At 34.2% G+C, this 15,415-nt stretch overlaps 1 protein-coding gene across 3 annotated transcripts; it reads right to left on the reverse strand.

Moving 5' to 3' along the window:
• Positions 1-572: 572 nt before the first annotated feature.
• LOC135846252 (dynactin subunit 1-like) lies at positions 573-13,346 on the reverse strand. 3 transcript variants are annotated; one of them, XM_065365238.1, is made up of 23 exons: positions 13,098-13,346; positions 12,848-13,018; positions 12,635-12,777; positions 12,426-12,558; positions 11,711-11,848; positions 10,822-10,990; positions 10,524-10,747; positions 10,247-10,446; positions 10,017-10,176; positions 9,603-9,809; positions 9,344-9,526; positions 9,132-9,264; positions 8,866-9,056; positions 8,640-8,777; positions 8,363-8,557; positions 8,037-8,274; positions 3,453-3,919; positions 3,171-3,363; positions 2,919-3,097; positions 2,768-2,839; positions 2,527-2,682; positions 1,137-1,226; positions 573-1,042 (listed from the first exon to the last, which is right to left on the reverse strand). In XM_065365238.1, exons 2-23 carry the CDS (start codon positions 13,016-13,018, stop codon positions 890-892), a joined length of 3,933 nt encoding a protein of 1,310 aa, XP_065221310.1. In that variant the 5' UTR covers positions 13,098-13,346; the 3' UTR covers positions 573-889. The 3 variants fall into 3 exon arrangements, with proteins under 3 accessions (XP_065221310.1, XP_065221309.1, XP_065221311.1); XM_065365237.1 differs by having other exon boundaries at positions 8,357-8,557; XM_065365239.1 differs by lacking the exon at positions 11,711-11,848 and having other exon boundaries at positions 8,357-8,557.
• Between the last annotated feature and the right edge of the window lie 2,069 nt (positions 13,347-15,415).

Genomic DNA, 15,415 nt, shown 5'->3' on the forward strand with positions numbered 1-15,415 from the left:
CCTTTTTCAAATATCTTGCGGATCATCAATCATCATGACTCAGTCTGTTTAGTAAGTTTTGAACTCAAAATCGTTCAAAAGTGCTCAAAAAAACTTCTGTTGGAAAATTTTGATTTCATGTCGAAATTTCAACTGAGTTTGATGATTTATTTTGCATAACACATTTTAAAAAAATATCAAGAAACGTGAAAAGGTCTTCAAAAGTGCTACAGAAAAACCTTCGTAAATTTCTAAATTTAGGGCTGATTTTTATCATTTCGATAGGTCATCACATTACCTATACTTTGTCAAAAAATCTACAAATCATAACTTAATTTTTGAGCTCAAAACTTTGTAACTCTTCATGAACGTTTTAAAAACCGATTTCGTCGAAACGTTTGATTTTTTTGCGGAATCTCTACTCACTCTAATTTTTGATACGTCACGAAGTCACATTTTGAATAAATTCATAACAGTTCATTTTTACCCGAAATTTGAGGCAGGTTTTGAGTGAAGTTTTTTCAACAGTAACACTTCTATCTCGAGATCGAAATACCAATCGGTGATGGACGAGTATTGAAAATACGAAATAATTTCCAGTAAAAAGACGTATCGTATATTACGTAAATATCACAGATAAATGTAAATTTACAACTATACAAAATGAAATAAATAATTTAAAAAATAAAAGCTGATTTGGTATTAGTAGTAATCGCGTTGTTAACGACGTAAAAAAATTAATAAAAATCATATTTGTAATACTCGAATCGAGCGAAGCTCTGCAGTATAACCATCTTGTTGAATAATTAAAGCATCTTCCGCGTATAAATTAAAATTAACCGCTTCGATTCGTCTCCAAAATACTGACGTGAACAAGACGAGACACAAAATAACCGTAGTAAATTCGCTATTAGTGACATAAAGCTGCGACTTCCTTTACCAAACTATTCAACTGTTGAATGTTCAACGTAACTTCGCAAGGTTTACGGGGTAATTTTGCTTCTCGACTACAGGGTAGTATCAGTTTGCCTATTAATTCAGATTGATCTGAGCTGCTTAGCATCTGAAAAATTAAAATAAAAAGGATTAAAATACAAACGAATAAATAGTACGAAAGAACTACATAAATTTAAGAGATGCATTGAAATTATTTTTACCTGTTTTCCTCCTGGAGCTGGGAAGGTTGCGAAATCTGTACGAATCGTAGCATTGGGGTTCTTTTTCATGACTAGCTCGTGATAACGTTCCTGTAACAAATTATTATGAAATATAAATAATTGGTCGTAATAAAAAAAGAGGAGAGCAAGTTACTCGAAAAAAAGTATTTGAACTTATTCACTTCCAAAAATTATTTTTGAAATTGAAGAACTAAAAAGATTCGGGGGAAAGGTTGTCTTTTTCTAATCTTCCTTTCACGTGGTTCTTCCTTTTTTTTTTTTGTTGAATTTTATATGAATTCAGAACTGGGGGTTCTCAAGCTAAAGACGTGTTGAGATTCTATTTTGGAAATTCAGTAGTTCAGTAATTTTTTTAAATTTTGAATGTTTGTTTTAGACTTCTGTGTACTCAAGTATCTATTTATTATGAGAAGTTGGACTTTCACATTGAAAGAAAATCATCAAATGAAACAACAACAACAACAAAAACAGAATGAAACAAAAAAAATATTCTCACATTTTTTGTGAAATTTGAAAGAATAGCAGCATTTTTTGGTTAATATTTTTGCAATAAAAAAATCAGAAAATATTCGAACAGCTTGCTTTCGTTCAAATAAAAGAGCGCGAGTTCAAAACGTTCTCCTGTTCGATTTTTTTTCGAAAGAGTAAAAAATTGAAGCATTTATAAATTTAAATAAAACCAAAAAGTGAACCACACACACACAAAGGAGAAGAAGAAATACTGAAGAATAATGTATGTAATTCAAACTTGAAAAATTAAGTATTTTTTCAAATTTTTTTTCCTTCAAAATTTCAATATCTAATGCTATTTGAAAAAAATTATACAGATTTCAAATTTCCATTGAGGTGTGTTACACGAGTTTCCTAAATCATTGAATTTTTAAAAATCGATGGAAAGAAATTCAATATGGTATGAAATAAGTTGCCTATCTAGTTCGCCGTGAATAAATATGATATCAAAAAAAGTAATGTAAAATAAGTTGCCTACTCAGTTTGCCGTAAATACACGTAATGAAATGTTTCAACAGAGCATGAATCCCCTCGCCCCTTTCGCTCTTTTCTGTTCTCACACGAACATAAACATCTCATTCAATTTTTTTTTAAAATTAGTTTTATGCAAGAGTTTTATTTAATTAATTTAGAATTTTTCTCAAATCAGTAGTAAAAAAAAACAGAAACTTTCATCTGAAGTATTACTTCAAAAATGAGACCGTTGGAAAGCAATTTAAAATTCCAAAGCGTTGTTTTATTTGAAGGGGAAAAGTATAATCTGAACAAAGGAATAATGAGAGATTTTTGGGAAGAAACCGATAAAGATAGAGTACGTTTTTCAAAACATCTCTTCTCATTCCACTCTTCAAACACTAACCTGCAATTTTACGACTCTATGCTGAATCGACTTGGTCCTTTGCACTTCTTCCAGCAAGAAAGTTGCAGGATCATCTTTCAGTGATGTTGGTAAAGTACCAGGGACTCGTTTCGTCAAGTCAACGACTTTTGGAAGCGATACGAAGTTGGTTATATCCTACAAAAGAAAAAAAATTGACAAAAGAGAATGACAACTGAGTACAATTTAACGATACGAGCACGAGCAGAAACGCTATACTCACTTTCATCAACTGTCTAGAATCGTTTTCTAAATCCAGAATTTCTTTATCAATTTCCGAATCTTTTTTAAACACCTGAAAAAGTAAAATAAGCCAATTCAATTTTCACGATCGAATCAAGAATAGTGACAGCATAAAAATTACAACTACTTACCGGTATAGGTTCCAATTTACGTAACATTTTCGTATAGTATTCGGTCTCCAGCTGCGACCGGCGCTCTTTTTCACGAGCCAACGCTCCACGTAATCCTTTGATTTCGTTTACGAGGAAAGGATCCGATGTACCGAAGCCTGGAGCTGACGTGGGTGAACCCAGACCCATACTGAGGTGACCTAAACAACACATTCGTATGTATGAATATCATTAGATGAAGATTACGAGTTCGTGTCGACGTAAAATAATTACCAGTTACGCCGGAAGCGGCTGCATTTTTAGCGATTCCTTCGATGAGTACTTTTTTCGAGTAGTTTTTCAATTTATCTTTCAATTCGCCTTTTTCGCTTTCCAACGAATCGATGTCAGCTTGCAGATGATCCATCGTTTCCTCGAATTCGGTTTCTTTACGTTTCATTAGCTGATTAGCTTCTTCTAATTTACGCTAAAATTGAAAAAAAAAATTAATAATAATCAATCAATCGCGGTTCACTTGAAATATTAAAAGTTGCATCGATGCTATCGAGTACCAACCTGCAATTTTTGAATATTCATCTCGTAATCGCGAACCGTATTCGAAAATTTACTATCACTATTGGTCAGCTTCTTCTCAGCGATATCTTTTCGAATGGTGAGCTCTCCGATTTCTTCTTGTTTATTTCTCAACGCCATTTTCAACTCCTTGATATCGTTATCTTTACTATCGAGTTTCTGCTTCAGAGCTTTCGCCTGCTCTAGCTCATTTTTCACTTGCGCAGCTCGTAGAAGTATCGGAGGTGGTGTTGCTTTATCGTTTTTACTCGCAGCTGTCGTATCAGACACCAATTGTGACTCGACGTCTTGCATGGCTTGAGCTATGTTGGCGATCTCGTTGGCGAAATAATTCATCGAGTTTTTCAAACATCCTATAGCGCTTTGACCGGTCGAAGACTCGTCCCAGACTTTATCACAAGATGCGTTCGCTATTTCCAACAGTTTCTCCGGTGATAGGTAAATTTCATCTGGAACAGAAAAACAAAGAAAAATTAGACGATGAAAATTATACATCTATAAGATGAAATCGAACATTAAATACAAAAATTATGAAATGTTTCGCCTCGGATTGAGAATAGATATTCATTGAAACGAATATATTCTCACCAAGAGTACGATATTATAAGTTTATTTTACTTCCATTGCGACAACCTTCGACAGATATTGAATTTCCATTCGAAGGTGCTTTTAGGAAGAAGAAATGGTTAATTTGGTTGAAAATCTTATCTGTATCGCCTCGGATTGAGAATAAATACACATCGTTATCGCGTAGATTCTCACCAAGAGAACGAAACTATACTTTACTTCCATTGCGACGACCTCATTGACGAACATTAACGAATAACAAGGTGCTTTTAGGAAGAAAAAAAGTCAAATCGGTTCGAAATCTTCTTGTATCGCCTCGGATTGAGAATAAATACACATTTATAGCGTACATTCTCACCAAGAGAACGAAACTATACTTTACTTCCATTGCGACAACCTTCGACAGGTATTGAATTTCTATTCGAAGGTGCTTTTAGGAAGAATAAATGGTCAATTTGGTTGAAAATAATTTCTGTATCGCCTCGGATTGAGAATAAATACACATTTATGGCGTAGATTCTCACCAAGAGAACGAAACAATAATGTACTTCCATTGCGACGACCTCATTGACGAACATCAACGAAAAACAAGGTGCTTTTAGGAAGAAGAAAAGATCACTTTCGCCAGAAATTTTCTTGTATCGCCTCGGATTGAGAACAAATACACATTTACAGCGTACATTCTCACCAAGAGAACGAAAACTGCTCTACTTCCATTGCGACAACCTTCGATAGATATTTAAATTCTATTCGAAGGTGCTTTTAGGAAGACGAAAACCGGTCTCGTATCTGCTCTGAATTTTTTCCAAAAAAAAGTAACTTTAGTAACCAAAAAAACAACGAAAAAGATACAAAAAAGTAACCAAAAAACGGACAAAACGAGAGCATAATAAATCCCCTAGCCCCCACTACAAAAAAAAACATAAAATTACAATTTGACATAAAAATTTGAAGTAATTTGCAACTTTTTGAAAACATCTGAAACCGAGAAAGGAATTTTGTAATTTCTGTAAAAAAAACAATTTTTGACAAAAAACGAGACTTTGACAATTTTAGCAAAAGAAAAAACTGCTTGATAATTTCTGGCAAAAGAGCGAGACTTTTGAACAATTTTTGGAAAAAAGAACAATTTCAGCAATTTTGCTGACTAGAAAACATTTTTGTAAATTTTTGAAAAACCGAGAATTTTCGACAATTTTAGACAAAAAGCAGGACTAAGATAATTTTAGCAAAAGGCGAACATTTCGTAATTTTTGAAAAAAAGCGAGAATTTTCGTCAAAAAACAAGAGTTTGACAATTTTAGCAGAAAGTAGGCAGGTAGCAATTTTTAGAATTTTACTTAAAAGCGAGAATTTTTGTCTTTCATTTTTTTTTGTGAAAAAGCATGTCATTTTCAGCAAAAATCAATTTTTTTCATTTATGGCAATCACGGACCAAAAAATGACATTTTCTCACAATTTTTGCAGAAAAAACGATATTTTTTAAACATTTATTTGATGAAAAAGATGCCTTTCAGGCAACTTCTAGCAAAAAAGCGAAACTTTTGAGACATTTTTTGAAAAAAAGTAAGACTCTTTTGCAACTTTAAAGATGCATAAAAAAATTGATTTTGAAAGATTTGTATTAAAAAGTAACTAAATTATTTCTGTATCGCCTCGGATTGAGAATAAATACACATTTATAGCGTACATTCTCACCAAGAGAACGAAACTATACTTTACTTCCATTGCGACAACCTTCGACAGATAATGAGAATTTCTATTCGAAGGTGCTTTTAGGAAGAATAAATGGTCAATTTGGTTGAAAATAATTTCTGTATCGCCTCGGATTGAGAATAAATACACATTTATGGCGTAGATTCTCACCAAGAGAACGAAACAATAATGTACTTCCATTGCGACGACCTCATTGACGAACATCAACGAAAAACAAGGTGCTTTTAGGAAGAAGAAAAGATCACTTTCGCCAGAAATTTTCTTGTATCGCCTCGGATTGAGAACAAATACACATTTACAGCGTACATTCTCACCAAGAGAACGAAAACTGCTCTACTTCCATTGCGACAACCTTCGATAGATATTTAAATTCTATTCGAAGGTGCTTTTAGGAAGACGAAAACCGGTCTCGTATCTGCTCTGAATTTTTTCCAAAAAAAAGTAACTTTAGTAACCAAAAAAACAACGAAAAAGATACAAAAAAGTAACCAAAAAACGGACAAAACGAGAGCATAATAAATCCCCTAGCCCCCACTACAAAAAAAAACATAAAATTACAATTTGACATAAAAATTTGAAGTAATTTGCAACTTTTTGAAAACATCTGAAACCGAGAAAGGAATTTTGTAATTTCTGTAAAAAAAACAATTTTTGACAAAAAACGAGACTTTGACAATTTTAGCAAAAGAAAAAACTGCTTGATAATTTCTGGCAAAAGAGCGAGACTTTTGAACAATTTTTGGAAAAAAGAACAATTTCAGCAATTTTGCTGACTAGAAAACATTTTTGTAAATTTTTGAAAAACCGAGAATTTTCGACAATTTTAGACAAAAAGCAGGACTAAGATAATTTTAGCAAAAGGCGAACATTTCGTAATTTTTGAAAAAAAGCGAGAATTTTCGTCAAAAAACAAGAGTTTGACAATTTTAGCAGAAAGTAGGCAGGTAGCAATTTTTAGAATTTTACTTAAAAGCGAGAATTTTTGTCTTTCATTTTTTTTTGTGAAAAAGCATGTCATTTTCAGCAAAAATCAATTTTTTTCATTTATGGCAATCACGGACCAAAAAATGACATTTTCTCACAATTTTTGCAGAAAAAACGATATTTTTTAAACATTTATTTGATGAAAAAGATGCCTTTCAGGCAACTTCTAGCAAAAAAGCGAAACTTTTGAGACATTTTTTGAAAAAAAGTAAGACTCTTTTGCAACTTTAAAGATGCATAAAAAAAATTGATTTTGAAAGATTTGTATTAAAAAGTAACTAAATTATTTCTGTATTGCCTCGGATTGAGAATAAATACACATTTATAGCGTACATTCTCACCAAGAGAACGAAACTATACTTTACTTCCATTGCGACAACCTTCGACAGATAATGAGAATTTCTATTCGAAGGTGCTTTTAGGAAGTAGAAAAGGTCAATTTGATTAGAAATATTCTTGTATCGCCTCGGATTGAGAACAATTACACATTTATGGAGTACGTTCTCACCAAGAGAACGAAAATTGCTTTACTTCCATTGCGACAACCTCCAACAGATGAAATATTTCTAATTGAAGGTGCTTTTAGGAAGAAGAAAATGCCAATTCGGTTCGTAATTATTTCTGTATCGCCTCGGATTGAGAACAAGTACTCATTTATAGAGTACGTTCTCACCAAGAGAACGAAATAATACTTTACTTCCATTGCGACGACCTCATTGGCGAACATCAACAAATAACAAGGTGCTTTTAGGAAGAAGAAAAAGATCACTATCGTCCGAAATCTTCTTGTATCGCCTCGGATTGAGAACAAGTACACATTTATAGCGTACATTCTCACCAAGAGAACGAAACAATACTGTACTTCCATTGCGACGACCTCATTGACGAACATTAACGAATAACAAGGTGCTTTTAGGAAGAAGAAAAAGTCAATTTGGTTCCATATCTTCTTGTATCGCCTCGGATTGAGAATTAATACACATTTGTAGCGTATATTCTCACCAAGAGAACGAAACAATACTGTACTTCCATTGCGACGACCTCATTGACGAACATTAACGATTAACAAGGTGCTTTTAGGAAGAAGAAAAAGTCAATTTAGTTCAATATCTTCTTGTATCGCCTCGGATTGAGAATGAATACACATTTATAGCGTATATTCTCACCAAGAGAACGAAACAATACTTTACTTCCATTGCGACAACCTTCGACAGATATTTAAATTCTATTCGAAGGTGCTTTTAGGAAGACCAACGATAAACATCAATCCTATAACTCAAACGAATGATTTCAACCAACCTGTATTTAAAGCAATTTGACTGAAAGCTGTCTTGGCGATATCTCTCAGAGCTCTGGTTAATTTACTAGCGCAGATACTGGTTTTGAGCAGATTCGTTGCCAATTCAGCAACAGGTAAATTAGCCACGTCTGGCACCGCTGATATACGTCTTCGTATCTGTTTCAAATGTTGCTGCATAACTTCGGCAACAGTGGACAGATGTTGACATAACGGCGACATATCGCTCGTATCGTTATTCTATAGAAACAATCAACGTAAAAAATTACACAAATGATCACTTATTAGAATAGCAATAAAACAAAAAAAAAAAAGAACTCACACAAACCTGTATTAAAGCTTGAACGATAGCAACGTCAGTACGAATACTATCACAGGCTGTGGAAAAGGCTACCGTATGATCGAGCAATAATTTCGTCTGATGGAGAGTCGTATCGCCAGATGACAACAACAACAACGTATGCATCGTGTTGAAATAGTTGACGCATTTTTCTAGATTTTCACTTCGTACATTTTCATCCAGCTGAAATAATGAAATTTATTAATTTACATTCTTTGATCGTAACTTTATTCGTAGATGTTCTCCAAATGCACGACTTTTCTACCTGATCAGTTTTCAATAATTCGATATAACCGTCCAAAATTTTCTCTTGTTGACTCATTTCTGGATAAGAAGAGCCAGCCTTCATCAGCGTTTCCGGTGTACACGTATTCAATCCGTAGGTAAACTGACGTAGCACAGCCTAAAAATCAGAATGAAACGAAAGCAACGTTATTCAAGCTGATTAAAAGCACATGGATCGGTGTCGAGATGGAATTACAATATCGAACCTGTAATAAATGCAAATGATAGGAAATTCGACACCGCGAAGCGAACTGTTCGGCGGTATGTCCTTTGACTAGTTCTCCTTTATTGGATAACTCGACCGAGGGGAATTTATCACGAAGCTGAGATAGTAATATTTCGCTTTTCCACATAAGACGTGTAATAAGCACCAGCATAAGTAAAGCGTCGTTATCTCCTATGACACAAAAAGTAACATAATCAGTTAAAAATCGATAAATAAATAAAGCAAAGGCAGACTCGAGATATTCACCTCCTCTTGTCATAAATGAATCCGGCATGTACGCGATCAAGTATTGAATATGTTGCTGACTTTGTTGAACCTCCATCCTTCGTAATTCTAAATCGATAGCTCTTGCTTGGGCTTTGGTTTCGGCGAACATTTTCTAAACGAAATAAACATCGTTTCAGTAACACCATCAACGTACTAATATAAGTGAAGTTCAACGCGAAATAAAATCTTACTTTGAAGTCGAGCATATCTGGCATCGACATTTTCATGGAATCGTGGTAGATTGATTCTTTCTGCAGCTGTGCTTGTAATTCTTGACATTGGTCTTGCAATTTTTGGACTAGTTCCCTGAATTTCACGATGGTCAGTTCACGATCTGCCAAAGCTTCCAAAGCGTTTTCTTTTTCCCTTAAAGCCTGCAGGGAAATTTGAACAAATTAAAATAGAGTTACGAATACGATGAAAATAAATTTGAAGAACACTAGACAGTACCTCTCGTGTAGCTACGTTCGCCAAATCAACTTCTTCTCTCAATTGCAACTCTAGTTCTCTACTGTCTTCTTGAAGTTGATCGTTAATATCTTGTAATTCTTCCAAATCGGCCACAGCTTCTTGTAATTCTTTGATTTTATCTTCTAAACCGAGCTTTTGTAATCCTAACTGTTCGACCATTTCTTCGGCTCCCAAGGCGGCATCGACCTAGAACAGAATTCAGAATTCATCGTTAATTTCACACAGATGCTAACTTTTCTGGGGGAGGGGGGGGGGGGGGTCAAAAATTGAAAAATTAAGTGAAGCAGAAAGATTTATCTGAGGAATCAATGGGACATTCTCTCAATGCATTATTGTTCACCTTTAATTTAAAATTATATTCTCGTAGAATGAATATTTTTTCTAAAAATTTACCTGTTCGTGTAACTCAGCAATGGTGTTCTCAAGTTCGGCGATCTTCGCTTGGTATTTATCGCTAACTTTACGTAATTCAGTATTTTCATTTTTCTTCTCTTCTAAATCCTTTTGTAGCTTCTGAGTTTCATGTTTTTCATGAGCAGATAAGTCTCGCATCCTGTAATACAATTCAAAATTTGAGAATTTTTCAAACGAAAAATAATCAACTTTAGTTCTCGAATCCTCACCGAACGAGCGTATCACGTAAACGAAGATTCTGCTGTTCGAGTTGTTTCATTTGGTAAGAGCTCGTTCCAGTGCCATTTTCATCGCTTTCACCAGAGCTAGTACCGATTTTATCGAATTCAGCTTTCAAAATTTCGAAATCCAAAGTCAACTCTTCGATTTTTTCTTTCGCTTCGGCCAATTCCAATTGTAAAGCTTCAGCCTGATTAGAATAAAATACACGTTAAGATGAAATATACACAATTTATCAATCTACAAATACTAAAAATACACCAATACCTTTTCTTCGGCCATTTCTTTATCCAAAGTTGCCATTTCTAAAGCGTCGGCAATATCAGATAAATCTTCGTGAGCCTGAACCGCTTCTTCTTTTTCTTTTTTTATCTGTTCTAGTTCTTTTTTCAAAGCAGCTTGAGATTCCATAATTTTAATCTTAAATTCGGCTGCTTGATCCAACTTTAACTTCAACGAATCATTTTCATATAATTTTTCCTTATGCTTAACTGTAAAACAATAAAGAATCGAGAATAATTTTGATGGAATTCGTACAATTTGAAAAAATGGGCTCAGAACGTACTCCTGAGAGTTTCCAGTTTCTCGCTGAGATCCTGTATTTGAGCTTTTAGACCTTCGTGTTCGACCGGGTCGATGAAAGCAGCTTGGGGCGTTCTTTGGGTTTGTACAACCGGTGAAGTTATCACCTGCCCAGGAGTGAACTGCGGCTTCAAGGTTTCAACAAAACCGGTCTGGAAAACATAAAATTTCGATTAGACATTTTGAAAAACCTAGTTCAACCATCACCACTGTTTTAGTACATACATTCGCATGTTAATGTAATATTAGTATAGCTTTTGTACGATAGCGAACTTGGATTAATAATTTTCAGCACCAAATGTTAGTAAACAAGCTAATAAATGATACAGGCAAGCGAAAAAATGATATTTTTACACAAACAGCGCGTGAGATTACAAGGTTTCAATAAATTCCAACATTAGGGGATGGATCTGCGAAGGATTAAGTTTCTTCGGATGCGTTCGATTTGAAGATTCGCTTCAAAAGCGATGTCTGCTGTTATCATCGCGTCAATATTAATTTACAATACGTGAAGTGCGAGTTGAACCTTTTGCAGGGTTCAATAAAAGGAAAAGGCGCAATGCGATTGCATTAAAACGCGTGATAAGCTTAGCGAGCGAATATCAACACACTCGCACACATAATCATCATTCATATCTCTTCTAAGAACATGTTTCTAACAAAGTAATTCCAGTTAATACATTAATTTCACATTTAGAAATGTTAAAAAAACATTGACATACGTTCATACGAGTAACATACACACTAAGTACGTAAGTAAGCCGCGATAATTAGCAAGAGAACGAAAATAATTTACAATTAAGAAAAAAAAACAATAAAAACAAAAAAGAAACAAAAACAACAATAAAAGAACAGAATTCTTGATAATTTACTTGTTCGTTATTCGCGGGCTCATCTTTATCATCACCCGTTAAAGATTTCGTAATAGTAGTAGGTATACGCGACTTGGATTTCAGGACCGGAGTAGAAAGACTGAGTCTCGATTTCGGCACACCTTTTGTTTGCGTTGACTGAAAAAAAATTAGCCAAGGAATACAGGAAAGGCTAATGTAACATTCAGAAATTAAAACCGATACGAGGAAATCGAACACGACGCTATCAGGTTGACTAAAAGTTATTCTTATAGTTATCATTTCTCAAGCCTATTAAAAAGCTAATTACTTCCACCGGTACGCCCGCGCCCCTCTTTTCACCGTTCATTCACTAAATGATACCGTAAAATTCATGCTAAGATCCGAATGTCGTTTCTAATACATTTTTCCCAATACTTTTTTGCAAGTTTCAATTTATAAGGTAGTAAACTAATTCAAAGAAAATGTACGTAGGCAATTCGACGTGACAGCTGCTGAAATCAACCAACTACAATATATTCTCAAAGCAAGCAAATCGATCGAAAAAAAAACATATTCTACTGATTTTCATTTGTATTCACCATCTACGTTTTCAAATACGTGCCTCGACAAAATCATAAAATGTATCAGACGAAACGAAGAACAAAAAATACGCTATGGAAATTATAAGTTCAAACGAACAAAACAGATAATAGCGAGAAAAAGCAGTTTGCTCGATCACCGTGTAATAACTTACTTCGACAAAAGAAGCTCTTTTCAGTAAAGATTCTCCGGGTACTGGAGGAGCAGTATTTGAAGCACGGACATCTTCCCTGCTTCGAGACGATGCCGGTGTTGTCACACTTCGTCCTGTGAACGACAGCTGTGAACTAAAAAACATAATTAAAATGAAACTCTGAACACGATGGGATCGAATTATTTTGAACGATGGATAACGACGAGTACCTGCTGTAACGACTTTTTAATCCTGATCCTGAACGACTTGATTCATCCAGTGCTTTAGATTTCGATAGATCTATTTTATTACCGGATTCGTCTATCAGCGATAGATGTGATACACGGACAAAAATTCCACGATTGTCTTCGCACTATTATAGGAATTAATCAAATTAATCGATGGTAGAAATTAGTAATTAATTTACGTGGAACGGCTTATACCTCGAAGTAGTTTTTTCCCTGAACGGTACCATTATTTTTCCCTTTGGGTTCGTCGAGGATTACGCCGACCCATTTACCAGGTGCGAATAAAGTTGTACCGATGTAGGCAACGACACCCTGAGAGTCCTTTCCAGTCACTTCCACTCTACTTCCAACTTGTAACGAAGCCATCTGTGGATTTCAATGGGAAGATTAGTACGACGAATGGGTTAAAATCTTTGAAAATATATCGCAAGTAAGTATGACTTACCGTTACGTTGATGTAGAGCGTGTTTTCTCACCGATAGTTCAATACGTCCAGAGCATTGAAATCGAATCTTCTAACAACGAAACATGTACTTGAATATTATTTACAACTTCGGTAGACTTATGGATGAGAGAAAACGATGTAAACCAAGCAATAATAATACGTTTTTAATAATTAAAAGTATTAAAACATTTTTAAAATTGAAATTGAAACGTCCCTCGAGTTGGAGTTGGATTTTTATTTTTTTTTTCTCGACACACCGTTGCCAGATTTTCAAAATATTGTGTTTTTTTTACGAGCGTCTAGATTCATTTCCGTGGCGGTGTGTAGTGGAATTTTTTTTTCTGGACTTGGACGTTTTTTCGTCTTGGCTTGGGATAAACATGTTATCTTATCATAGGTATGCATACAATTATTCGTGTATAAAATGCAACTTTTTCGATTGTTCGCGGGTTCGGATGAACTTTCATGAGGTCTCGAATTAAAGACGATGAAATTCCCTATCGATTGGTGTTAAATTTTTATCATTTCGCGTAAAAATGACGATTTTATGAATACTTTTATTTCACTGATTTTTGCATACTGTCAAAACCCCTAATTTCGGACACTTTTTCACGTTTTTCGAAAAAGGCTTTAAAACGAGCGATTCAACTTGGTGTTTGTCTTCACATTCTCATAGAATGTCATCGTGTGAATCGTTTTTGAGCATCAATTTATAAATTTTACGTGATTTTGTTTATTTAATTTGAATCCGAAAAGTGTCCGAAATTAGGTCCAAGGTACCCTAATTTCGGACACTTTTTCTTTAACGTGGGAACTCGAAAATTTTAGTTGAAAAAGAAATTATTTACCTCTGAAAAACAACTCCAATCAAAAACAGCTCGAATCATGATGTGAAATGTAGAGAAAAACGATTTTTCAAGGAAATGTTCAGCACTCTCATTATCCACTTTCTCATTAGAAAAATAAGTTGGTAACATTGAACAATTTCTTATCAAACTCCTTGTTGATGATTTTACGACTCCGACTTTTACTTTTCAGTATGGTTTTTAGGAAAATGAGTGAAATAATAGTACAATATCTTCATCAAAACTGAAAACACTTAAAAAAATACCATCGAACTCGAAAAATACACATTTGCAAGTGCATCAGTGTTACCCTTCCAAACTCGGTAAAGCGTTAACCAAAGTGTCCGAAATAATGATCCGTTTCGCGACTTTTTCAGTTTTTATGATTTAAATAATAGAAACAAAACGTGAAATTTGATAAATGAATTTTATTTTTAATTACCAGTGACTTCTTGATATTTTAGAGCGATTTTCGTGGTTATGAAAGCATTTGGATAGACTCTGTGAATAACTTTTTCCCCACACTTTACATGAAGCACTTTGTAAAGTCCATTTTAATAACTAAATAAATAGTGTAAAATGAAAATTCTTACATCAGGGAGATTGTCCGTGATCTAAACTAATAGAAGAAGTGTTCACTTTTACTTGTACCCTTGGTTCTTATCAATAAAAGAGCAAAAACACTGAGTGTCCGAAATTACGTACCCTGTCCGAAATTAGGGGTTTTGACAGTACTACGTACGTCATCTTTAAACTGAAAATACTCGAAATTTTCATTAGACACATACGTATTTGAATACAGCAAAATGTTCGTAATGTTATCCTCTTTAAAATGAGCTATTACCGAAAGCTCTACATGCAACCGTTCAAAAGTTTTCGAAGTTTTAAGTTGCGAAAACAAGCTGCGGATGGTAAGTATTGATCTTTGAATTAATATTACTCGAAATTTTCAGTGGACACATAGGTATTTTAATACATCAAAATGTTCGTAATTTTATCCTCTTTAAAATGGTTGTTTACCGAAAGCTCTACCTTCAACCGTTCAAAAGTTTTTGAAGTTCAAAGTTGCGAAAAGTGGTTACTGATCAAAACTATAACTTACTGATAACATGATAACCATAATAACACAATTAGACCACTTTCCGCAACTTTGAACTTCAAAAACTTTTGAACGGTTTAAGGTAGAGCTTTCGGTAAACAACCATTTTAAAGAGGATAAAATTACGAACATTTTGATGCATTAAAATACCTATGTGTCCACTGAAAATTTCGAGTAATATTAATTCAAAGATCAATACTTACCATCCGCAGCTTGTTTTCGCAACTTGAAACTTCGAAAACTCTTGAACGGTTGCATGTAGAGCTTTCGGTAATAGCTCATTTTAAAGAGGATAAAATTACGAACATTTTGCTGTATTCAAATACGTATGTGTCTAATGAAAATTTCGAGTATTTTCAGTTTAAAGATGACGT

Source organism: Planococcus citri, chromosome 5 (assembly GCF_950023065.1).
Source record: "Planococcus citri chromosome 5, ihPlaCitr1.1, whole genome shotgun sequence".
NCBI lineage: Eukaryota > Metazoa > Arthropoda > Insecta > Hemiptera > Pseudococcidae > Planococcus > Planococcus citri.

Bases quoted from the DNA above. Each gene is read 5' to 3' on its own strand.
- LOC135846252 (XM_065365237.1), bottom strand. From the start codon at position 13,018: ATGGCTTCGTTACAAGTTGGAAGTAGAGTGGAAGTGACTGGAAAGGAC. The intron at 10,447-10,523 runs GTATTGGTGTAT...TATTCTAATCAG, and splicing joins AAGAAATGGCCGAAGAAAAG to GCTGAAGCTTTACAATTGGA. The intron at 8,558-8,639 runs GTAGAAAAGTCG...TCATTATTTCAG, and splicing joins AATTATTGAAAACTGATCAG to CTGGATGAAAATGTACGAAG.